Below are 25,824 nucleotides of genomic sequence, written 5' to 3'. Positions count from 1 at the left end.
AGCTCGGCAAGGTCAGATTAAGTATAAAGTATGAAGAAAATCAATGTGAAACGTTCGTGAAGCTAGCCTTTTGTTCTTTCTTTGGGGTCTTTTTTCTGCACAAAAGCTATAGCTAATTGTAGGAAAATATACGAAAATATATTGACAGGAGCTTTAGAATGTCAGAGCTTTAGAGTTTAGTTTACAAATCCCTTTGACTGAAGAACTTATGAATAATGCATGTTTCCCATTAATGATTTTTTTGACCTTCAAAACTACCTCACAGGCTTTCAGATATAAGGCAGTTTCAATTAAACAGCTTTTCTGTTCTTTTCTCAGAGCAAAGAAATCTAAAAATGTGGTAAGTATGAATGTTCTACAGATGCAATGGATAGAGCTTGGAACAAAAAAAAATGCTTGAGTTGTCCTTTAATAATAATTGATTACTGCTCGCTCGCAGTTAATGTACCGTAATTTGTATTAGGCTAATTGATGACTAAGTGTTTTTGCGGTGTAATGAATGGTGCTCTGAATGCATCAGAGCGGAAACGCATATACTTCTACCTCTGCTAGGTCTTTTTTATAATGATCACTGCACTATAATTATGACTCAATACTTATTAGTAATGCTGTTCCACAGAAAGAAGGAGATTGCGATATAAAATGCAATGCTTTGTGGCCCAGAAGTGGATTTGTCCATCCTTAAATTAGAGCATGTATAGTATGAGGATCGTGTAGGTACAGTGAGTCATGTGTGCCAAAACAGCCAAGAACAACGAGCTACAAATAGCCCAGAAGTGATGACTATCTATTTTTTTTTTTGACCCATGGCCAAAAGAATCTTCCACTCTATGGGTTGAGACCATATATGGAAAGCATAAAAAAGGACAGCAATAAGTTGTTGAAATAAAATCCTTACATTAGTAATGATCACATTATTCAGCTTCTGCAACTAATTAATCACAATTGGTGCCCAGAGCACCAAGCTAATCGGCTAATGTTAGTCAATGTTCCTCATTCGTACATGAAAAAAATCCTTTATCTTTCTCTGTAGAACACTTTAACAACAGGATTCAGGTAGAGAACTCTTGCACATGTGAAACGCATGGGAAGTGAGAGGAACTGCATTCGTTGCTTTTGTGTCAATCAGAGTGACACTAACCAATTGTGGGCATCTGTGTGCTCATGTATGGCAAGAGGGCAGTTAGTTAACCTCTAAGACTTCTGCGTCTTTTCGCACTGCTGCTCATCACAGGGCAGCTGTACATGCTGAAGCATGCTCTAGACTTAATCCTCTGTCTACTAGCTGTCATCTGTCATGTCATAGGAGAAAACTAATTTGTTGGTTGGGAACTGGCAAATGAACAAATTGAGAAAAAAACAAAAAACCTAAACAGGAACGCTCTGTAGTAAGTATGAGTGATGGGTGTGAAGCCTGGGCCTGCTGGGTTTTAATGGGTTGAGCATTCAAAGAACCAATTAAGAAGTGAGGAAGTGAGATAGGAAAAGTATATATATGAACTGAATGACCAATCATCATGCAAACAATGTCATACAGAGCTACAGCTGCAAAATCTATTTGTGTCTTCACATTTTAATATTTAAAATAAGATAAAATGGCTGTTCTTGGTTCTTGCTTTAAACCGATACACCTAAACTAGTTAAATAATTGAGACAGTGAACTATTTTATAGTCTCCAAAATAATTATGATTTTTCGTTTCAGCAATGATCATAAAGTTTACTATTATGGGTTGCTTATTCATTCTAGCAATAATAATAATAAAAAAACAAAACAAAAAAAAAACAACAGATCATTAAGGAAATCAAACCTGACATATTTCTCCTGTTGTGTCCTGCTGAATGCCAAAACCTGAATGACTACTGATGAGCAGTACAGTCACTCCTGGCAACCAGGCCGAGACATCTCATGCTTTTTCCAAAATAATTGCTAGCAGTTAGGAACCTTGATTAAAACTAATTGTAGCGAGCCGAATGCTAGGCCCCGCTTCTCACAGGACCCCGGTGTGTTAGGGGACAAACGAGGACTGCGACCAACAACTCTATGATTTTGGAAGGTAATTACCATCTCAAACGAAATCGTTCTTTGATTTTCGGCAGCTCTCTGCACATGTGAATAAATCAGGAGAGGCTCCCTTGGTACAGGTACAGAACATAGATTGGGCTCTATCAAAGCCTGAGCTTTTCAGTTCCGGCAATGAATAGCGGGAACAAAAGCGATAGCAGCAGAGGGACATCATATCTTGCCTCATTAGTCTTGTGTTTAATCACGCTTCTGAAAGCATGTTGAAAGACGTGTGGAGCATCTGGGCAAACGGTAGCCTTCCCCTCTCACTTCTCACTTTCATTACCCAACTCTTTTCATGTGGAGTCTTTGGGCTCACATTTATCAAGATGCTCATCAAGTTAGATGCATGATAGAAGATCAGTGTCTCTGTTCAGTATTACACAGGAGGCTAAGACACCCCGCAACCTGAAGCTTTGATGTTATTAGGCTGGTAGGCTTGGCACAGTTCACAGTCTTGTTTATTGATCATTTGACGGTGAGCACATATGGAACATGCGTAATAAATAAACTGACAAATATGACATAAGGAGAAGGCTGAATTTTTGTCATCTTGTTTTTATGTCATGCTTTTATCTGTCATCTTTTTATGTCATCTATCTATGGCCTTTATATTTATTTTAGGCAATTTTTAATCAACAGCAAGTGACACAAGATACTGGTAATTTAGGAATATACAGCTGCCATAATAACCAGTATACAAAAAAATATTTAAACATAAATTGTGCTAAAAATCAGAAAGGCATATCTGAAGACATCTGCTTCCTAAAAATAATGTATTTTGCTTAGTTCCAGAAACTTTGCTGGCAAAACAATGTTTCCATTAAATACTGAAATCACCAGCTAATAGCCACATTAGCTGGTATTAACATTAACAAAATTTATAATATAGATATTTGAGTCAATTCTGTGTTTCTATCCAACACCACACATGTACAACGTGTTCAATGTTCAATGATACAAGCCTTTATCACCTGCCAGGGAGCTAACGTGCTAGCTAAGCAAGCTAATACATGCCTGTTGATGTGCTTAAATTCATTCAGTATTTGTAAATACATGTTTATTTCCACAGGTTTTCTTAGATGCCATGGCATAGAGTTTTATGTCACATTTATAATTGTTCATAATAAAATACAGCTAATGTGACAGGATTTCTGAGACAATGTTTTATTTTCTTTCTTGAATGTTCACTGTTGCTGCTAGCTGCAAGCTAACCTGACAGAATCTCTCTCTCTCTCTCTCTCTATTTATTTAAATTCATTAGCATTCATTATCTTTACTACTAACACTTGCTGCAAGTTAGAGCTAACATGGCAGGAGTTGTGACAGGATTTTTAGGTCATGCCGAGCTGAAAGCTGTCATTCAGAGACAATCTGTGATTCTGAGACAGTCATTAATTTTTATATGTGAACGTTCATAACTTCCATTGCTAACACTAAATAAGAGTTAGAGCTATTTTTATGTCATATTCTTTGTGACAGGAGATGACTTTTTATTCATGGACTTTTAAAATCTTTACAACTAAAACTATCGAAATAGCTAGAGCTAACCTGGCAACCTGGTTTTATTAATGAACGTTCAATCTACATTGCTAATTCTGGCTACTAGCTCACCTGACTAATCTCATTCATTCTATAGCAGCCCATGCTGTCTTTCTCATTCATTCACAACAGGAAGCACAACCTATTACTCACTTTTCCACTCAAAAAAAGAAGAAGGTGGAAATAATACCCCAGAACGTATGAATCATAATGGGATGTTGCAAAATATGAGTGGCACTTAGTGTCAGAATGCTTTTACTGACATTTTAGACTCAAATCACAGTTCGGTCTCGCGTGATTGGCCTAATAGTTCAGAATTGACTGGAATTAATTTCATTAGAACTGTACAAATCCTTCTCTCATTTACTGTTCATTAACAGGAACATTATATAGAAGAGCAAGCGTGTTGGGAGAGTGATGTACAAAAGTCATTTCCATACTTGCTCGGAATGAATATGGAACAGAAAACCGGTTATGAGTAGCATACTTACCATTAGCGCACTCATTAAATTAAGCAATCTCTGCAATTAAAACGTTATTGAACAAGCAAAGGAAATGCATTCTGCATTATCAGGTGTGTCGAAGAAATTCACAAAGCACACAGCGACAGGATTTCATTTCCTTTCATGTGTAAATTAGGATGTTGTTATGTTAAGCGCGCGGTATCATGGTCATCTGTGTGATATGATACAACAGAAACTAGGGATGCATCAAAGGCTGATACTAGTAACAATGATACTGAGATCATTGTCACAAAACACATTGTAATATGTGACAACATGAAGTGTATCTTTAATACAGGGAGCAATGGGACAGAGCGGTATCAGAGAGCATTAATAAAAATGAGTGCAAGGTGATGTAAATTGCACACAAAGCTATTCACAAGCATGGAGCAGTGAAGCAAACTTGCAAAGACACTGCTGCTTGTGAGAACAAGTCATTTCTGCGAGCACTGAGCACTTAGCCACACACACTTCCTGTGCATTTGCAATGACCACATACTTTAATACTGTTCTGTGCTCAGGTCAGATGTCCTTGCACTCTCTATTAAAGATACTGTTTCATTCCTTTTAATTCCAGAGGCCAAAAATAAAGGGAACTGCGCCTGTTTCGGTTGTGTGCATGTTTAGCATTGAATGCCTTTGTCAGTTTACTCTCCACAGTGGTGGTTAATGTCTCATACGAAAGTAAACAATTTAAGAATTTGAAGCTTTTCATACTGTAAGTATTTGTGTTTATATTATGCATTAATTAAAAATAACTGTTGGTGGCGTTAACCTCAACCGCTAAAAGGTTATCCTAACAGATGTGAAAAAAAACGTCTTACACTGAAAGCCAACAGTGTGCTGACTAATTTTATATCAGACTTGTGGCCGTAATATTATTCATTTGTTCCTACTGATTGAAAATGTCTCATAACTCAATTTCACGCCAGTGTACTGGTAGCAGAAAATGGCACCAGCCGCTATAAACAGAGCTAAATGAAATGTTCCATGATGCCCACGGCTGTTTAATATTGAACAGTTTATCAATTCAGTATTAAATCAGTATTTTGCGTAGAAAAAAAGACAAAAAAATATATAGTATCGCTGCATCCCTAACAGAAACATTTCAGTTCGTGGTCACTGTAAAAAGTTTTCAACACTAGTCTAAATCATTTACATTTCCTTTGTCCAGAACAGTACATACACTCAGGGCTTTTTTTAATGAACATTATTCTGTCTTCTCTGTCTTCTATCTTCTTTTGCCTCCAGTACAAGAACAGCCTAACAAAAATTCCCACTTATTCTGTTGACGTCAATTGGAGTCTATGGAGACATGGGAGACCTTTCATAAAGATGACCTTCTGCTGTCTCCAAGTGGCAGCTGTTCCAAATCCACTGCCTGAGAAAACAATCTTTGATCAAGGTTACTGCTTTCTGTTAGTACGGTTAAAGCCCTGCAAATCCACTGCTGGTTTGCAGCAAGCTTGGCACAGAACAGTGTGCTGATGATGTACAAAGTAAAACCAGCTTGAACAGAGACTGCCAGAGTTGCATTCAGCCCTGTATCAGAAACTTTAATAACTCAAGTTCATAGCTGAGGCTGATTTCGGACCACTCTGAGGTAGGATGGGAAGGTTACGGTTGGCCTCCCACTCACCCGCTCCAGGCACATATCACTTCAGGCCTCAGGCTCACTTTTCAACACGCGCACACACACACACACTCCGGTTCAAGCCCATGGTAAATATCAGAAACCTTTGCAGGACATTTGTCCCAGGCATTTGTACAGCAGCTTAATGCCGAAGCTTTACATCACTTGAAAAAATTAAAAGAATGGAATCGTGACTGAATGTTTGAGTGAGTGTGTGTGGGAGAGTGTGAACACGAAGAGAGAGAGAACAGCTTGCATGCAATACAGTGCAAAATCATTCTAATTCAATTTATTACTATAGTGAAAATATTTCACGGCCATTTTTTTTTTTCAAGGATAAACATCACACCTGGTGTGAGACTTCGGTTATAAACAGGTTGGAAAAAAAAAAATTTCCGGCCCCATGAAACAGCACGCTACGAGCTTAAAAAAGGTTCCATCTAGCAAGCTAAAGGGATTTCAGTTTGCCCTTGAACCCTTTATTATTCAGTAATTCCTATGACTTTTTTAGTAATTACATTAAAACTAAAAGGAAGGCTCTGTACTTACAAGAGAAATGAATGTCTGGAGTCTGGAGCCACAAGCGAGACCTGGGAATCATTAAGTATTCAAAGAACCCTTGAGAAACCTCTTTCTAAGAGTATTTCTGTTCAGGTTTAGGCCTGTCACTGTTCTATAATTCACTCGGATCATTCATTATCATAAGCCCGATTGCATTTAACAGTTTTGTCTTTTTGGTTGCTTTCAGCTATTTTAATAATAAAGGAATTCCCGCAATATAATAATGCCCATACACAGCTGTTTATCACTGCATATCACTAATATATAAAATTGCTGTAAAAAAAAATCAAATATTAGACAATTATTAAAATAAAGCATATTTAAAAAAAAAAAGAACAGCCAAAATGTTCATTGGGCAGGGAAGAATGCATTATGTAAACAAATAATGTTCCTTTTTGTACTATTTTTTTCCCTTTTCTACCTCATTATGATGATATGAACATATTATCAACATCAATGCCGCTTGATGTGTGTGATGATCTCAGAAATCCAGTGAGCTGTTGTTATTGCTGAATTCTACCAAGCAGGCAAAAAAGACTAAATTCAGTTTTTCTGCCTAAATAATTCAGAGATATCCATCCATCCATCGTCTATACCCGCTTATTCCAAATTATGGTCAGGGGGGTCTGCTGGAGCCTATCCCGGCTCACATAGGGCAAAAGGCAGGGGTACACCCTGGACAGGTCGCCAGTCCACCGCAGGGCTAATTCAGAGATATATCACACCAAAACAATGTAGGCATATTTGTATTTATATTTTATTCTTGCCCTGGTTATCTTCCTGCAAACATCATGCATCAGGAAGCAGACATTCAATCTACCTAAAGCCGTCTAAAACTTTACTAGCTAAAGGTGACTTCTGCACATAATGAACGTCATGCTTTGAGCAGCTACATGCCAGTGAAACAAACACACACCTAATCAGCTCACGTTGTGATCAGATGCCAGATGTCAAACCGTCCATGACGCAGCATCACTGCAGTTAGCATGGAATCTTTAAATGTAATTTTCTCTTTCTAAACCAGTTTTAAAATTCACTATAACTGACTTGTGTTTAAGATAATTATATACAGCAGAAAAGTTTCAATATGTGGGGGTTTTCCCAGCCAACAAAACAATGACAGTGCTGAAAATAAATCCTTGAAATAAACAACAGCTACAAGCGGCGATTTTTCTGGCCACACCTCTTAGAAACAGAGGACGAGCAGAAGTCACTGGGACAATCAGCACTTGGCTTGATGTATTCAATGGCAATACATCAAGCTATTTGCTATGATATTGCCTCACCTCCTGTTTACAACAGCCCTCCCAAATTGCAAACGAACCCAATCCTTGTTTGTTAACAACAGGCCATGTTGGTAGACACAGAGCGGATATAAAAAGTCTAGAGAAATGTTAAAAAGGCAGGTTTTTCTGATGCGAAACAAATGAAACTGGGAAATATATCAGAATTGTCAGTACAGGGTTTTTTTTTTCCACCATCCATGTTTAATAAGAACATATATAAAAAAAATTAAGGGAAAAATATTAAAGGGGAGAAATAAGAAAAATAAGAATAAACCTGCCATTTTAACAGGGCTTTGTGGACTTCTGATATCCTGACATTATATTCACCAAGTCTGATGTGTAAAAGTATTGCTGTGGAATGGCTTCAGCAGAGAATCAGCAGAGAGAAGAATCATGATTTGATGTTGAACAGGTCAAAAGTTTTGAAATAATCAATGATTTATAGCAACCTCTAGAGGTGAATTTAGACAAAACTGCTTGGAGTCTCTTAGGTTTTTAACCTGTCTTCCCTTTCACACAAATCTGAGTATGTCACGCTCTCAAATTTATTTGCTTTTCTTCACAATGGTCTCACAATGATAGAAAATGCCTGACAATCCAACACGGATGCCCAACATATCCAATTACCAGCAGGATATCGTCTAAACTCGACGTGACCCAAAGAAGCAGAGATAAAATTGTAATTTTTACATTTGTGTGCTGTTGCATAGTGATTACTGCAAATCTATGTCCAAATTTGCCCAGTTGGTGGCGCTTGAGTGCTTGAGACAACATAGACCAAAACTACTGTGTACATAGCTGAGGCTGTCCTCTCTAACTGTGCCAAATGTCATAAAAAATGTATGAAGCATGCTATAGACTCCCATGTGGAAGCAATGTGAAAACAGAATAAAAAGAAATATGCACCTTGCACCTCACTTGACCCCTAAAGGGTTGTCTCAGTGGTTTTTACCGCAGCTGCAATCACTTTAACCCTGATGTTAAACAATTATGATGACATGTTTGTGTAATTATTGTGACAGGCCAAGTTGTGGGTAAATATAAATGCATGATAATGTGCACAAATATTTTCACAAACAAGTACACTCATAAAATCCTCCTTCTTCCATTTTCATTCAGCAGTGACCAAATATAGAAAAGGAAGAAATGATGCCAGAGCATTTACTAACATGTCTGGCAGTCAGACATCATTTTATCCAGGCTCTCCCTGGCAATGCTACACCCGCTACTGAGATTTTCATTTCTGTCAAGCACCATCCTTGAGATCTTGTCCTGTGTTCAAATCCTATGTGATTGATGGTGCCGTTCTGTCGAGCCAAAATGAGCTGCATGAAGCAGTCCATCTCAATCTTTAACCAGGTAAGGGAAAACTGTCAGCAATGCTGGGGGCAAATCTAGAAGTCCATAGCTGAAGAAGGCATCTGAATGGGACTTCTGAATACAGTTAATTTTTGTACAACCTGTAATACGGAATTAAAGAAGGATGGGCCACTGAGCAATTTTCTTTCAGTAGGGCCAGGAAAATCTCAGAGCAACTCTTTCCCAAGCTCTAACCCTCTTCCAAAAGCAACAGCAATTGCAACAATTGCACGATAGATATCTACTTAGCATTGTCCATTTGAGAATTATTAAGAATGTCACGGTTAGAGGAAAAACTCATTTTTAGAAGAAATTGGCGCATTTGCTTCGGAAGACCAGAAACTCGAGTAGACATGATATTAAAGCCAGACGCTACTTGAACGTGTTCACCTGAGTGGCCCACTCCTTGGAGGACAATTTCAGAACAAGCACAGTTAATGGCGCAGAGTGCTGCATGTCAGTAATTGCGCACATTTGCGTAGATGATACACGTTTCCTTTGGACACGTCTCTGCAATGCTGGAAAGTACATAGCAACAAGAACAGTAGCAGCAACGCTAACCTCTATATCCATAATGAGCTCAAGCTGTGGCTTCTTGATTACATGCCTGCACGCAGCTTGAGAATGTACATTGGGTAATAAGCTCGGATTTGACGCATTGGCTTCGCAAAAGCCTTAAATGGATTTTTGGAAATGTGGTGCACCATTCCGGCTCTTTTATACCACGCAGCACTGCAAGGGTTCCACAGCAGTCACACCATAATGAATATGATGAGCAGCATGAGCTGGGTTTGTGCTCTGGCTAAGGAAAATCTTTACAAGAAAGCCATGTCAATAAAACACAAACAGGGTCATCAAAATGGTAATAAGATGGAAAGCACAAGTGAAATTTACACCAGGTGTTGGAGAGGCAGCTTAAGGCACAAATCCAGCTGCTTACAGGAAAAAAAAAAAAAAAGGCAGTGGTGTAGGTCAAGTCTTTGAAAATAAAACAGACAACCTAGTGAAGGACAATGAGAAATACACCCAAGAATGTTGGCCTGATCCACTGAAAGGAAACAATTAGTTCCATCACTTCCAACAGTGTGGAGCAGAGGACAATGCAATGGAAAGAGGAAGCAAAGAGAGAGATAAAAGTACATGCAATTTCTTTCAGGAAGGTCCACAGGTACAGGCCTGGCACGAGCATGATTTATTCAGTAGCACAAGCCGCCAGGTGTTGTGAATAGGGCGGCGATATCAAAAGGCAGAAATGTGCATTAAAATCTGCTCTCACATTAACATTCTGCTTTGCATGTGGAGAAATACAAACACCTTTCCTTGGAGCGCAAGACTCGGAAACAGAATAATTCAACCTTTTCAAACACAATCATGCCGCTGTATTATACAGACCTATTCTCTGATCGCATTCACGATAAGTCATGATAAGAAACCCGTCTAAATTGTATGACCCCTCTACGACACGCACAGCCGACAGAGGTTTTGCGCTCTTACCATGTGTGTGCCACGGTGAAGCGCCTCTGCTTGTGGATGTTGTTGTTGAGCAGCATGCGACGCAGCAGGCGTGGCGAGTTGCGGGGTGACAGACGGGGCGAGATGGCGGCGGGTGAGCGGCGGTGCCCGCGTGGGCGCTCCTGCTGCAGGAGGTTCTCCCTCAGGATCTTCACCAGGTCCTCGTTCAACCCCACATGCTTGGGCATGGGTGGCACAGCCAGTGTATCCTGCTGTGCCATCCTGCAATCCTTTCCGGTTCGCTCCCTGCAGCTTTTAATCCCGTCCACCGGCTCCCAGCCCGTGCCAACGGGGGAGCAGGGCAACTCGGCAACTCCGTTTCTCAGCCACCTCCTCAGCACTTTGATGCAGGAGGGAAAAAAAATGGAACCGGGAAGAAAAAAAGAAAGGATAAAAGAGCTTGTGGAAGAGCAGAGCGAGCCGGTATCGGAGTAGTGAGCTCCTGTTAGGACGGCTGCAGAGTGGAATGGTATGGTGTGGTGCTCAGAGTGGGAGAGCAAGATGCACAGAGAGGGAGGGAGGGAGAGGGAGAAAGAGAGTGAGTGAGTGAGTGAGTGAGTGAGTGAGTGAGCCAGTGAGGGAGAGTAAGAAAGAGGGAGGGGAGAGAAAGAGAGAGAGAGAGAGAGAAAGAGAGAGAGAGAGCTGTCTGCAGCTTCATGCTGTGCCTTGACTGCAAGCTGATGCTTCGATAAAGATGTGTGAACGACTATTGAATGCTTCAGTGTGTTTGCGTAGTGTGTGGACGTGTGTGTGCATCCTGGTACGGATCTGACTGAAGAGATAAGAAAACTTCATCTCAGATTACTTGGCAGCTGTTCTAATAAACTGAGCTGTTTTATTAAATATGTCTAGACCCACACATCTCTAAAAAAAAATAACATAAAATAAAATAAAACAAAAATAACAACAAAAAAACAAATATCTAAATTTGTATCTGTCTGTAGCTCCAGTATCTGCAGGACTAGGACTACACGGGTAACTCCATTTCTAAAGCATATAAGAGCTATAACATATGAACACAACACAAAAATTTGTCATATGTCCGGTATAAAAATGCCCCTCGACCAGATTTCAATTACCATTATCAGATGATTATTAGTTTCATTAACAGCCTTATCCTGTTCGGGGTCACGGTGGATCTCTGTGGTACATGGGATGTAAGATGTTTACTGTAAATGGGATGCCAGTCCCATATTATTATTTTTCTAACTACTTTATTATGAGCACGATTCTGGTGGATCAGGAGCTTATAAAGTCAAAAGTCAAAGTCAAAGAAGCTTTATTGTCACTTCAACCATATATAGCTGATGCAGTACACAGTGAAGGGAAACAACGTTCCTCCTAGACCAGAGGTGCTACACACAACACAGACAAAGTACAGTGACGCAGACAAACATAGAGCTAAACATAGAGATAAAAACTAAACTATACTTAAGGTGCAATAAAAACTAAACTATACTTAAGGTGCAATAAATAAACTAGACATACAACAGAAGCGCACAGGATGACAAGACAAGACAGTGCAGACAAACTACATATAGAGTGACTTTGGTGCAGATAGCAGTGTATACAGTGAGTGCAAATAAGAAATTGATAAAAAATGTAAAGTGAAATGTAAAGTGACGTGCGTGCAATCAGGACAATTTAGTGTGTGTGTGTGTGTGTCCAGCACAGTTCAGTTCTTCATGAAATACAATATATATATATATATATATATTATAAACGCAATAGCAGTCTTTGTAACCATTTAACTGTGTAAGGAAAAGAACTAAAAGGAAATATCGATTACAGAGATGCAGGCAGCGGATAGTGAAAAGAAACACTTCTATTTTTATAATCTGTGCTGGCAGGGATGTTTGTTTTTATTTCTGCCCTTCCTAACAACCATTTGGGTAATCATTTCTTCCAAATCATTTCAACAATATTGTTGCTTATATTTCTTGTCCCACATAAATAGATAAACTGGGTTCAGGGAGCTGCTGCGCATGAGAGAGTTTGATTTCCTCTCAGACTCTCGATGGCTGTTTCTCATCTCTGTACTTCTAACTAATCACAGTGGGACTTATGCTACATGATTCATCGCCGAGAATATCAAACATGCTGGAAAATATCAGAGGCTGTGTGATAACTTTCAGACTGAGAAAACGGTAGAATGTAGTTGCTACAGTGACCCAAAATTAGTCGGTTACTGAATAATCAGGGCTTCCAGGGGGTGGGAGGAAACCTGAAAAACCCAGGCAGAACACAGACAGAGAGGAAAATATAAAACTCCACACATATGAAGTAACCCGATCTCACGATCAAACGGGAACACTGAAGGTAGCAACGCAACCTCCCACTGCAACCATGCCACTGATAAATTCAAATTTATGCATAAATCAACATTTTCCAGCTTATATAAGCTCCAGGGGTACATACACACTGCATATTGGATAATACAGCATTCTGCTTCTCCCAGCTACATCTCATTCACCACCTGACAGGAGTGTCTTTCAATGTGTTATTAATAATTCAATGAGTTAATTAAAAAATATTGCCAGAAAAAGAGTGTCTGTTAAACTGAAAATCAGCACAAATGTGATTTGACAGATAAAGTGCATATTTTAAACATAAAATGGCCAAATGTTGTGTTTATTTCTGCCTCGCTACAGATACAGTATAAAGCCCCAAGAAACCACGTGCACCTTATCGCATGTCAGCTAGCTTGCTAGGTAGCACACATTCATTTGTACATTCTCATTACAAGTGCTTATTTTCTTGCCTTCATATTTTAAGTCTAGTTATATTCCTAAAAAGTCATTAACGCTAGCAGTAACGGTTTCAAACTATGAAGTGGAATCCTACATGGCAAACACAAATAAGTGCAGTGACGGTTAAAGTAAATGTCAGCATTTGTGGAATGTTGCTTGTCAAATAACTGGTTTATAATAATAAAATAATAATAATTATAATAATTAATAATATTCTGGTTAAATTTGTTAGTTTGAAGAGTTGAACAGCAGACATAGTATTTGAATCTTTTATGATGGAGCTCAGATTTTAATTCACCAGGAGAGAAATCTCCAGCCTGATGGCATTTCTTTTATTTTTTATCTTTACAATTTGCTCCAGAGAAGCCAAATACTACTATAAATAAGAGATGAATAGACATGATCATCTGACATAGAAGAAGAAGAACCGAGGACATGAAGCCTTTATTATTGCCACACATACATTACAGCACAGTGGAATTCTTTTCTTCGTATATCCCAGCTGAGGAAGTTAGGGTCAGAGCACAGGGGCAGCTATGATACAGCGCCCCTGGAGCAGAGAGGTTTAAGGGCCTTGCTAAACAGTGGAGCTTGGTGGAGCTGGGGCTTGAACCAATCCTCCAATCAACAACCCAGAGCCTTAACCACTTGAGCCACCATCACTCTTTGCACTGGCATACCTAACTATGCAATACCACTTTTCGTCCCCAGCACATTTACTCATTTACTCCATCAGCACACTGCATTTAACTGTCACCTGCATAAGTAATACATCACTTTCCATTCTGTAAAGTTTGCACATTCTGTACTGTTACTATATGGAACGAAATTGCACATCATATTCTACTACTTCATCTTATTTCTTATTATTTCTATTAATATTTGTCTTAAATTTAATTTATTTACACGCACAGTCGAGGAGTCGTCGTCGAATTTTCACTTCGCTGCAAATCGTATGCTGTATGTAACCGTGAATATGACAAATAAAAGCTTGAATCTTGGCATGAATGTTTCTTTTGCCAAATGTGACAAAATATTATATTTCGAATCTTGAATCAATTCATGATGGATCTTGTGTACATGACTGGCACTTTTAATGAGATTTAAAACCACGTGAACTTCACAGTTCCTGATGCACATATCCAGCATCAGTGACACTAGGGTAAGCAGCATTATTTACTACAAAGGCATTTCATTTTGCAATAAGCAATTCATGTAACGCAATTCTGCAATTCTGTATTTGTCTGATGTATCTACTGAAAAGTAAAGATGAAGTTTAACACATTACCATTAACTAGTCATTAAATTAATAACAGACATTAACCATCTCAGCATTGTTACCTGCCAGTGTTCCTATAGAAGAGCTATTCTTAACCTCACTGCTGCTGATCTACTTTATAGCAATTTCTGCTCTGCTCTAAAGGCCTCGTTACATTTATCAGCTAATTACCAAGCACCTGACGAACTGAATCAGGTGTCAGAGAAAGCACAATGCGGCACAGCGAGTCCTCGGCACTTCGGCAGAGAACCGTTGCTGATGAGTGTTCTGTGAAGTGCTTTGGCAAATTACAGACCCTCCACAGCCTTGCAAAGCACAGACTACTGGTGTACCTTTGGCCCACAGCCAAAAACCGGTAGTAAGACACAAAGAAATATGTTAGTATCGCCTCTTAATTTCCACAGTATGATATCAATTTTGCAGCATGAGATACAGTGTGTTCTTGCGAAGAACTCTTCTTTTATCTGATCAGCTCCAACACATATTGAATTATACTGCAAGGCCTCACTGCCACCTCAGGTATTATATAACTTCCTGCCATTTCAGTAAAACAGCTGATTCACACAGTCTAGTTTGTGTCATTCTGCTGAGTTTTAAAACTGAAAAAGCCTTATTCAAAAGGCAGTTTCAGATGAGATGATGACAAACAGTAATGATGCACTGCAATATGTGAATGTGGAACTGATACAGATGGACATTTTATACTCTTTATAATCTTTTTTTTCCCCACATGAACAGAAACACAGAAACTTGTGCATTTGTCGCTTTGTAATATTATAACGGTTTTCTCAAACTTCTTGAGACAGTACTGGTTTGCTCTGGGCGCTCCGGTTTCCTCCTTCAGTCCAAAGATGTGTGTTGTAGGCTAACTGACATCTCTAATTTATCCAGAGTGTGTGAATGAGTGTGTGTGTACATGACTGTGCCCTGCGATGGGTTGGCACCCTTTTCAAGATGTCCCCTGTCTTGAGCCCCTGCGATAGACTCTAGGTTCCCCACAACCCTGTGTAGGATAAGTGGTACAGAAAATGGATGGATTTACATAACACTCACACTGCGTAGTATTTCTTCTCAATTATCCTCAACTGTATAAAGAAATCAAAGCATCTTACTTCAGTATCACAGAACAGCTGTGTTTCTATTAATATTTTTTATATACAACAGATACTGGGCTGAGATTAGTGTATTCTATCAGATTTTAGGACATTAGTAAAACTATTCACTTTCTACATTATTCCACTATCGGCAACACATACAGTATGGAAATCACTAACGGTTTTCAGCTCAACATCTCCAAAACTCTGACGCATGTCCAGATGCTGGCGTGTTTGTGATATCGTCCGCCTCCTTTGCTGTCTCCCTCTTGCTCCACCCCCAGTTGCTTTTTGAAGAGCGGAGACCTTTTCTCAAGCAGTGCAGGGAGAAAAGTAATTGGGCCTCAAAAGCAATACTGCTTTTAGTCAATAATGGGGTCAGCGTCAGTGCTGAGTTCCTGTGTTCTAATGTGTGGGCTGCGGTTGTTATCTGCACTTTTACCGTGAGAAAAAAGCCCATTAAACTCAGAGGGAAGGAGCGTCACGAGGGCTTACTGACCTCATCGCACCTCAACCATATTGCCTTCTTCATCTGTACAGTGTATAGAGACCAAACAACACAAATGTCGCTGATAGAGCAATATAAAGGGGACATCGGGGTCACATGTGGAACATAACCTTCTGAGATGGGGGAAGTGGTGATTACGCAAAACACTTGTTCTCTATCTGCGGTAGGGTTACCAGATTTTCTTCCTTCAATAAAGAGCCTTTTATTAAAGAAATACACCATTAAGCCCTTAGAGTTATAGTATATTATTTAGTTACACTATAATCTTTTTTTCAACATTTCAAAACCCTTTTAAGAAACTAACGCAATATTAAACCATTAAACTCTTAGTAATGTTCACCAAAAGTGGAGTCATTAATCCCATGCTGTTTTGAGGAGTGATTAAAAAAAAAAATTACAAATGAGAAGAATTTTCAGTCCTTAGTCAAACGTATCTACTAATACCTGTTATAATTCAATTCAATTCAATTCAATTTATTTTGTATAGCGCCTTTTACAATGAACATTGTCTCAAAGCAGCTTTACAAAAGAAGAGAAACAGAGAAAGGGGAGGGGAAAAAAATAAAATAAAAAATAACTAAATAACTAGAAATAAGAATAAATTATTAAATTTAATTATCAAACTATTTTATCCCTATTTCATCCCTAATGAGTAAGCCTGTGGTGACGGTAGAAAGGAAAAACTACCTGGGATGGTATGAGGAAGAAACCTTGAGAGGAACCAGGCTCAGAAGGGAAGCCCATCCTCATTTGGGTGACACTAAACAGTAAATAACGTAACTGGAGCTGATTAATGTCCTTTCTACAACAGCAATCAATGGCCCATGAGGAGCTATTAGGTCATTGTAGTTTCTAAGGTCATTATAGACACTAATTCTTTGCTGTCACAAGCTGACAGATGTAATGGCAGCTTGTAAGATGAACAATGAACCAAATATAAAACTAGTAAGCCTATTTCAGGACACATTTTACTATTTTATGTTTTATATTTCCTTGTTGGGCCCTGTGATGGACTGTCCAGGGTGTACCCCTGCCTTTCGAACCAATGTGTGCTGGGATAGGCTCCAGCAGATCCGATATAATTAGGAATAAAGCGGGTATAGAAAATGGATGGATGGATGGATGGATATTTCCTTGTTGTATTTGTAGATTATCTGACTAATTTTAAGCATTAATTCCTAGAACAGAGCAAAACTATCTGCCAATAATTTAAAGCTTAAAAATAGTAAAATATGCCTATATAATCCTGCTTAATCCTTACTAATCTTGTACACTGGTACCTCAGTGTTTGACCTTAATAAATTAACTTAATGAACCTTTTTCTTCCCCAGCTCTGTTGAGTTCTGATTGGTCAGAAGGTGTTGATTCATATTTCTATAACAGCAGCTCTGACAATAGCTCTGGCTGTAATTCAAATGAAAAGGTTTTTCTTAATGCTTTTGTTCTAATACATTATTGTTCCCATAGTAAAGGCTAATTGAAAGGGAATTATGTGTATAGGATGCTGTTTACGTTCTCAGACCAATAATAAACATGCTGTTAGTTAAGTGAGAAAGGTATAATCATTGATATGGTGATGGAGTCAATTAACTGTTTCCAACGCTTTGTAACAGTCTGTAGGTTTTCCCCCCATGGGATAGTCTTCATGACTTTGTGTGCTGTAGGCAACATGACAAGCTGCATTTGCTTGGTTTGTTTGTTTGTTTATAGCCGCTATAATGTGAGTAACTAATTAGTCCAAGGACGTTCCTGAACATTAAATGTAACTATAAACACATAAAAAAGGCTTTCTTCAAATGGTGGATGGAGTAAAAGTAAGTAGATACACAGTTTTCATAAAAGCTGAGATTTTCTTGGAAATACAAGACATAAATCAGAGCTATCATCAGAGAAGGACTTTTACTAGTCCACTGCTAGCTCTGTATCTGTTAAGTGGTCTTACGGTCAACACCTGGGTGAAAAATAGCCTAGCACTTTGAATTAAAGCTTTTCAATCACGTCAATCATAAATAATTCCAATCATGGTTAAAGCGGGTTGTCTAACGCTGCCAGCTGTTTATTAATATTTGAAGCCCAAACACTCAGCTTGACCAAACTGTATCTAAATCGACCAGAGTCAGAGTCCACTTTTGCTCGCTCTAAAGAATAAAGCACTCTGTAAAAAAAAAATAAATAAATAAAAAAATAAATAAAAATCAGTGGGGAAAAAAAAATGCTCTTTGCTGCGAGACAATTTCATAGCAGGTAGAAGTGGCTCCAGCTGGAATCCATATTGACCACAGCGTGTGTCCAGTGTGCAAGTCAGTGAATAATGACATTTTTTTTTGTATGGAAAGCTTGCTTGCGTAGTGCTGTGATGGTATAACATAACAAGGAAATCTGAAAGAGTCATACTGCTAATGTTATGCCTTACCAGTATGAATAATGCTGTTCCATTAATGTCATTCTATTACAGAATTTATTGCCCCCTACTATGATTACAGCTTTCTTTTTAAAGCGTAAACATGCCAGGAGAAAATCTGACAACACAGCATTTTGATGAACCAGTGAAGGCGACACAATAAACATACTGTAGCTAGTTCAAAAATATTCTAGCGTTGTCCTTTACTAAATAAGTGAATATTTGAAGAGGATTCATTTGATCCCTGCTATTAGGTTGTATGTAGGTCAATATTGACCTGCATTGTTGGATTGATCAATGGGAAAACATTGTGACATGCTTTACCCATCTAATCTATATCTAGGCTTATCAATACTATTTAGCATTTTGAAATATTTTTTCCTTGTATAAATAAACTCTCTTACCAAACTATTTCATGTATTAGTCTATTTATAAAAATTCCCTATTAGGGAATTAGAATATTTGTATCCATTTTATTAGCTTATAACAAACGGTATGAACTATTTAAATGCAGGACCTGAGTGGACAATGTAGATGGGGCTGTGAGAGAATGAGGAAAATGCCATTTGAAGATTTCTTTTCATCCACCTTTCCTCTCACCAATGTGAGTGTGTGTGGTTGCATAATCCAGACTCCAGCACAAGACATTTCCAACACTACCCGTGAATGCTAAACAGTGCGGAATCTTTAACATTTGACCTTAACAATAATTAAACTCAACATAATTGCGACGTGTAATCAGGTTCTGGAGGACATTTTTTACTGTGAGGACATCAGCATCAGCCAAGATGCACAGTCCTGATATTTATAGGGATGAACAGAAACGAGAATTCTGGGCAGATGCCAATATCTAATATTATATTCGATTAGATACAATTCCCCCCACACACATGTTTATATACAGAAAGATACAGACAGAAAAATTATTCTCAAGTCTGATTGGTCTGAAGGTATGCATTCATTTTATACAACAGTACAGGTCAGACAGCTGTATTAAAGTGCTTGTTGTAATACCTTATTGTTTCTATAGTAACAGCTCACACACAGCGAGTAAATGGCAAATGCTTTGCATAATCTAAGCCTGATGACAAAAAATGGATTTAAAAAACATTTCACAAAGAAAAAACATTGCTCATGTGGTGAAAATGATGGAAAACAAATGCTGACGTGTTGAAGGTTTTTGTTAGGAGGCGTTTGTGAGGAGTCTCCAGTGTCACTGCTTTGTAACGGTCATGGTGCTTTGTAATGTTTCTCGGTATGGTGAAGTCTTCACACTTTCTGGCTTCTCTGTAATATGGATCACAGGAACGGGATCTAAGCTGTTCTGCAAAAATGAAATGTAACTACAAACCATTAAAAAAGTGCAATGTGTCTTCATTTATAAATCATCGCAATTAAGGTATTTGTGAAATAACACACTCAAGATAGTGCTGTTGATTGGATACACCAATGTGGATCATTTTAATATATCATCATGGTCCAAAATTATTGTTTACATAATACCCAGCCTTAGGCCTTAAAATATTGTGCTGAAGGTTTGAAATTGACAATAGTAATAATAATAATAATAATAATAAAAATATTTAATGTTGACTCTTCATTTTGTAGACAGAAAAATGCCACTTGCTACACTACTGTCCTGCTTGTAAACTGTTAGTTAATTGAAATATATAAATACATATATATCATAGATGAGTGTTTGGGTATCATGATCTGATATTTTTACTATATTGCTGCCCCTGAGCTGTATCAAGAAAAAAATATGATGTAAATAAAATAAAAATAAATAATATAATAAATGATGTAATAAAAATATGATGTAAATAGAATATTTCCATATATATAGTTTCATACTAACTCAATCTTGATACAGAAGTTTAATATCTGTTTATATAGTACAAAGTGTTTACTGATATCACAGTATAGCAATAATTCTTAAGATACCGAGTTTTAGAACCCGAGCTGGACATCAATTTGTGTGTGTGTGTGTGTGTATATGTGTGTTTGTGTTCTATGCCAGCGTCTAACTGGCCTCAGCAGACCCTGTCAGAAGGCCATCTCTGTCTATCTGAAGCATTAGATGAAGGACAGAGAGAACAGTGCCCCACCACCACACTGGCCCACCGCTGTCAATCATCCTCCTACTAATAGAACTCTGAAAGAGCCTCAGTCTTACAAGCAAAATCAGCACACACGCAGACACAGACACACACACACACACACCTGCCACCTCTTCTTCCCCAGAGTACCTGAGCCACAGAGACTATTTCAGTTCCTCTAGAGATTATAAGACATGCTTCAACATCTCACACCTCAAACATCCTAATCTCAGCTTGTTACAGGCTCTTCGGATTCAAAGAAGCTGCAACAAACCTTTATGATTAAAGCGCTGCATCATGCACACACACACACACACGCACACCTTCTCCACAACCCGTTCGTTTCACTGTGTGGCGTCTCCTTGTGTTTCGTTCCTGTTACCCTTGGCAACATGAAGGGGGAGAGACAAGTGTGTGTGTGTGTGTGTGAGTGACTGCATGTGTGGCAAGAACCACAGCACTACACACTCCAGAGGAATGAAAAGAGGCAAATCTGCAGAATGCATACCAACAAAAGCTACACACACACACAAACACCAACACAAACCCACACAGAACATGTATGGCGACTCGCACAGACTCACACACACGCTGTGTATTTACTATGTCTGTATGTGCTTGGCTGTTTCACTGGAGTTTCCCCACTGTGCAACTCTCTCTTGTTCATGGAGATCTCTGAATGTTCTAGTGCCTGAGTAGCTGCTCTGATTCATAACCGTAAAGCTTTACACAGCCACTTTACAATCCTCTTCCTCTGCCAGCCACAGACAATAAAATTATCAGCACACAACTTAAGATAACAGCTTATACAGTAGTTTTTTTTTGTTTTTTTTTTACAGACACACGCTCGCTGTAGAACTGCTATGTCTGCACTTAGAAAGAAAGTGTGCTCCGATTGTATTCTAAGAGTTTTATAGTCAAGTTTACAACTCTCTAGTGTGTCTTGTCTCTGTAGGGAACTGTGAATCCATCCAGTGTTTTACAGGCACAATAGAAAACATTCCCCTTGTGGTGTAACAGCTACAAATTTAGCTATTTAGGCTAGAAATAATAGCTCAGTGGTTAAGGCAATGGACTACTGATCCTAAGTTGCCACCAAGCTACTGCTGCTGGGCCCTCGAGCAAGGCCCCGAACCCTCAGTTGCATAAATACGATACATGGAAGTCGCTCTGGATAGAGGCCAAATAACTTAAATGTAAGTGTAGGCTGTTACACTTATAATAGCACCACAACCACAATGTCCGGAGACACATCAAAACATCCGAGTGCGGGTTATGAGCATCCATTCCTCCGAGCCTCTCAGTGCTTTAACAGGGTACGCGGAATAGCTTTCTGCAACACTGGCGCCCTCCTGAGGAGCTCTGAAACCAAAAAATAATGAACTGCGGTACAGAAAGCGCCATCTGATGGATTCCGGAGATGCGGAAGTACTTATCATCCCACACACTTCCAATCAGAAAAAAAAAAAGATTTTAATTAAACCCAATATTCTGGTAGTTCTGCATCATGTGGGATTTGATGGACAGTTATGGTGATTACCTATTTGTTTTTCTGAGTCCCTTAAAAACATCCCAATTAAAGGCAATTGATTAATTCATTTGCAAAATAGTTTAAAATAAACCTTAAAGGGACATGCAGTCAATTCTTTTAATGTGGTAGCTTAGTGGTTAACTTGTTGGACTATTAATCAAAAGGTTGTGAGTTCAAATACCAGGTCCACCAAGCTGCCACTGCTGGGCCCTTCAGCAAGGCCCTTAACCCTCTATTGCTCAGTTGTATAAAATAAGATAACCTGTTAGTTGCCCTGAATAAGGGCATCTGAAAAAATACCAGAAATGTAAATGTTATTGAGCAACGCAGACTTTTTGGCAGCTGTCAAACATCTTTGCACTGCAAAACTACAATCTCTGTCACGTCCCTGGTTCTGTAAACAAGGGACAACTCAAATGACATGGACCATCCCATCCAACCAATCAGTACTCTAGATCAGAGTCTCTACTTAACTATTCATCCAGCATGAATTCAGACCTTCTAGACTTGGCACTATTTCTGTTAGTGTGGAAATTTGAGTTTCGAAAGTGCTAAAATTGCTGACTCTGACATCCACTGCCTCGGGTATGGATAATCAAAACTCTCAGATGTCACAGTCTCGGATAGACGTATTTGCAGAAGGCTGGTACGAGTCTCTAATGCTACAGCAGACTGACAGATGATCTGTTGCTAAACCTCGAGCTTGTCAGGGGCTGCCTGTGCTGCAGATTCAGTTCCAGACTCCTTCTTTACAGTACCGAGGCATCTAATATGTGCAAGACAAATGTGCGCCTGTCTCTTCTGAGAGCAGGAAAAAAAAAAGCGCACACTGGCACACTAGTCTTTCATTTCTCCAAAGGTCACACTGAGAAGATTACATGAATAATTGGCTGCGAGCTGCATGCTACTCTTACTTTAGCTAAGATGACAAAGCAAGCTTGAGAGCCAGCTATAAAGTACGTCCAGACACACACTTAGATGGAAATGCTTTCTGCACCAAGACTAGGTTTATTTCCATAATGTATGTATTCATGATACAATAATCATCAAAATAGAAAATTCTGGATCTAATAATAAAAAAAAAAAATTCAGCTAATCTGACATGGAAACAACAAACACAGCAAGACAGAAAATTTCCCATTTATAAGATACACTGGAGAATGCTGAAGGAAACCGGGGATTTTTCTGGAGGAAGGAGGAAACCCACATGCACACAGTCCCATCATTTACGTTACTGTATCATTTACAGACCTCCTCTTAGTAATATCAGGATGATAAGTGACACAACACAGGTCATGCTAACATCACATATCTTATTATTTAGGGTATTACAGATATCTGTGTAACAAATCTGTAAATATACCAAATTCATCCAGAATTTCAGGGCAGAATGAACATCAACCCTGATACCAGACAGATACATCGCTAGCAACAAGCTAAACAACAACAACAACAACAATAATAATAATAATAATAATAATAATAATAAGTTAAGCTATTAATTTACTTTTTCTAGCAGCCCTTAGGAAGCCTGAGACCAAAATATGAAAATCCTGCGTTACTTATTGTTTTTCACCACAAGATGGCAGCACTCTACTACATTCCACACGCTTCTGATCCGTGTACTGAGATTTAATCTGTGATATTTTATTAATTCAAGAATCTGAGACTCGGTACTCCCAAGATTCATTTTCTAAAGTACTTCAATCGGCTATCCTTGTAGATAATTATAACCAAACCACTAACCCGGAGCTCCAGTTAGTGTGGGATTTGGGGACCCACGCCATCTGTTCATCTTGCTTTAAAGTGTTCTGTGTTTAATGCTTTAAGTTTTAGGCTTCATGTTATTCGGCGGAGTATGCACTGACAAATATAGAATGGAAGTTTTGTGCGTTTTCCTCTGATATTTATGAAATTTTTGCGTCTGATGACTTGCGGGTGAGTCATCAAGAGCAAAATTACAGTGCGGTTGAAAGCCAATCTCCACTGGTTGACTCGTACACAAAAATACTTTTGTAATCACTCGCTGCTGTGAAATGACAGGGTTTAGGTCTGCTTTTTTTTTTATAGGTCTGACAGTGAAGAGTGTATTGTTCACAGCTGGAGATGTCATGTAACCCAGTCACATGGATAAGATGAAATGACAGCACTGTCTAATGCAGTACTGATGCAAAACAAATCTGCTCTTGCGCCGTTGTGCAAAACATCTGCATGAATCCACTGACGCAGTGAGAATTTCCACCCCCAAAAACACAAATGTTTGCATTCTTCTTCGTGGGTTTGGAGTGGCTACGTGCTTTCCGTGTTACCTGAGCCAGAGGAAACTTAGTGGCTCATAGCTTGACCCAAAACACACAAACACACACACACACACACTCACCGAGGCACGTATACACACTCTGAGGCACGCACAAACACCTTATGAAATAGATAGAGCTGGAAGAAATAAGAAATCTAATAGTACTATCACTCAACCTGGCCTCAAAACTAATCTGGGTTTTGGGTCTCCTCGTGGCCCTGCTTGATAGAATGGCCCAGAAATGTCAGGAGTGCAGATGCAGCAGCACGGTGTCGTGCCGCTGTTTTCCACGCAGGCAGCAGATCCGGCTCTGACCTTTCAACCGCAACTAAACCAGCCACATCAGGCTCCTGACACGAGATAACAGTTAGACTACAGTCTGGTTCATGAAGAGCTGCTGTATACAAATCACAAAGGTGTCCAAAAAGGACGACTTAGATTCCCAGACACCATGCTCACATTTTTTTTGTTGTGATTCACAGCTCGAGCTCCTCCTCAGCTAGCCACTCTTTCTCTTATCACAGCTGGAAATGACCAGATACAATTACCTGCAAATACCATCACAGATCATAATCAAGGATAATCGATTTGTGAATATGGGAGTTATTATCGCAGCTTTTAAGCTGTTGCTCTTTGATGTTATCTCTGCATTTCTCACCGTTATTTAAATAAATAAATATATCAAAAATAGTCTATAGAATAAAATGAAGCATTTATCTCCGTTGGGGTTTTGGTGCAGTACGCTGGCCTCTGATTATGCCCAATGGATTCTGAAAGGAGCACCGTCAGGCTGAGGCTGATGAATATCCTGTTATTACAGAAGCATCAACACTGATACTCAGTTCATTTACTCGTATTATACCAACATGTGATACTATGAAATTTTATGCTTTCAAGCTAATGAAAAGTCAGCAATTAATGACGGCGATCTGAAGGCCAAACATCTGAACACCAAACCCACGTGGTTCTTTAGCATTGCAGTTTCCCTTCACTGGAACTCAGAGGCCCAAATCTTGACACTGCTCCTGTGCACAAAGTGAGCTCTATAAATACATGTTCTGCCACATTTTGAGTGGATAAAACTCAAGTGTCCTTCACTGAGCCCTGACTCTCAACCAACCCACTGAACACCTTTGGGTTTAACTGGAGCACTGACTGCACTGATCTCATTTATACTCTTATAGTGAATGATCACAAACCCCCACACCTATGCATTGAAATCTAGCGGAAAGCCTTCTCAGAAAATTTGAGGTTATTATTATAACACTAAAGGGAGAATAAATCCGGAAAGGGATGTAACGGTCAGGCGTCCACAAACATTTGGCCATATAGTGTATCAAAAGGAGGAACTACAACATCTTGTAGAAAAGAGTAGAAAATTGCAGTTGGCAAAGCTGAAGCAAA

The 25,824-nt window shown here is 39.0% G+C and overlaps 1 protein-coding gene across 3 annotated transcripts in view; it reads right to left on the bottom strand.

Annotated features, from left to right (window-relative positions):
* Window positions 1–25,824, bottom strand: part of pde4d (phosphodiesterase 4D, cAMP-specific) — a 160,167-nt gene that overhangs the window by 93,340 nt on the left and 41,003 nt on the right. The window contains exon 1 of one of the 3 annotated variants that reach the window (XM_058388766.1): window positions 10,442–10,941. The exons of the other annotated variants lie outside the window; for them this stretch is intronic. Coding sequence (XP_058244749.1) covers window positions 10,442–10,680 — 239 coding nt within the window. The 5' untranslated portion in view covers window positions 10,681–10,941. Of the gene's footprint in view, window positions 1–10,441; window positions 10,942–25,824 lie in introns of those variants that run through there. 3 annotated transcript variants of the gene reach the window in all.

The sequence above is a fragment of the Hemibagrus wyckioides genome, linkage group LG05 (assembly GCF_019097595.1).
Source record: "Hemibagrus wyckioides isolate EC202008001 linkage group LG05, SWU_Hwy_1.0, whole genome shotgun sequence".
Classification (NCBI taxonomy): domain Eukaryota; kingdom Metazoa; phylum Chordata; class Actinopteri; order Siluriformes; family Bagridae; genus Hemibagrus; species Hemibagrus wyckioides.
Note: the sequence above shows the minus strand (reverse complement) of the source record. Positions and strands in the feature narration are given on the sequence as shown.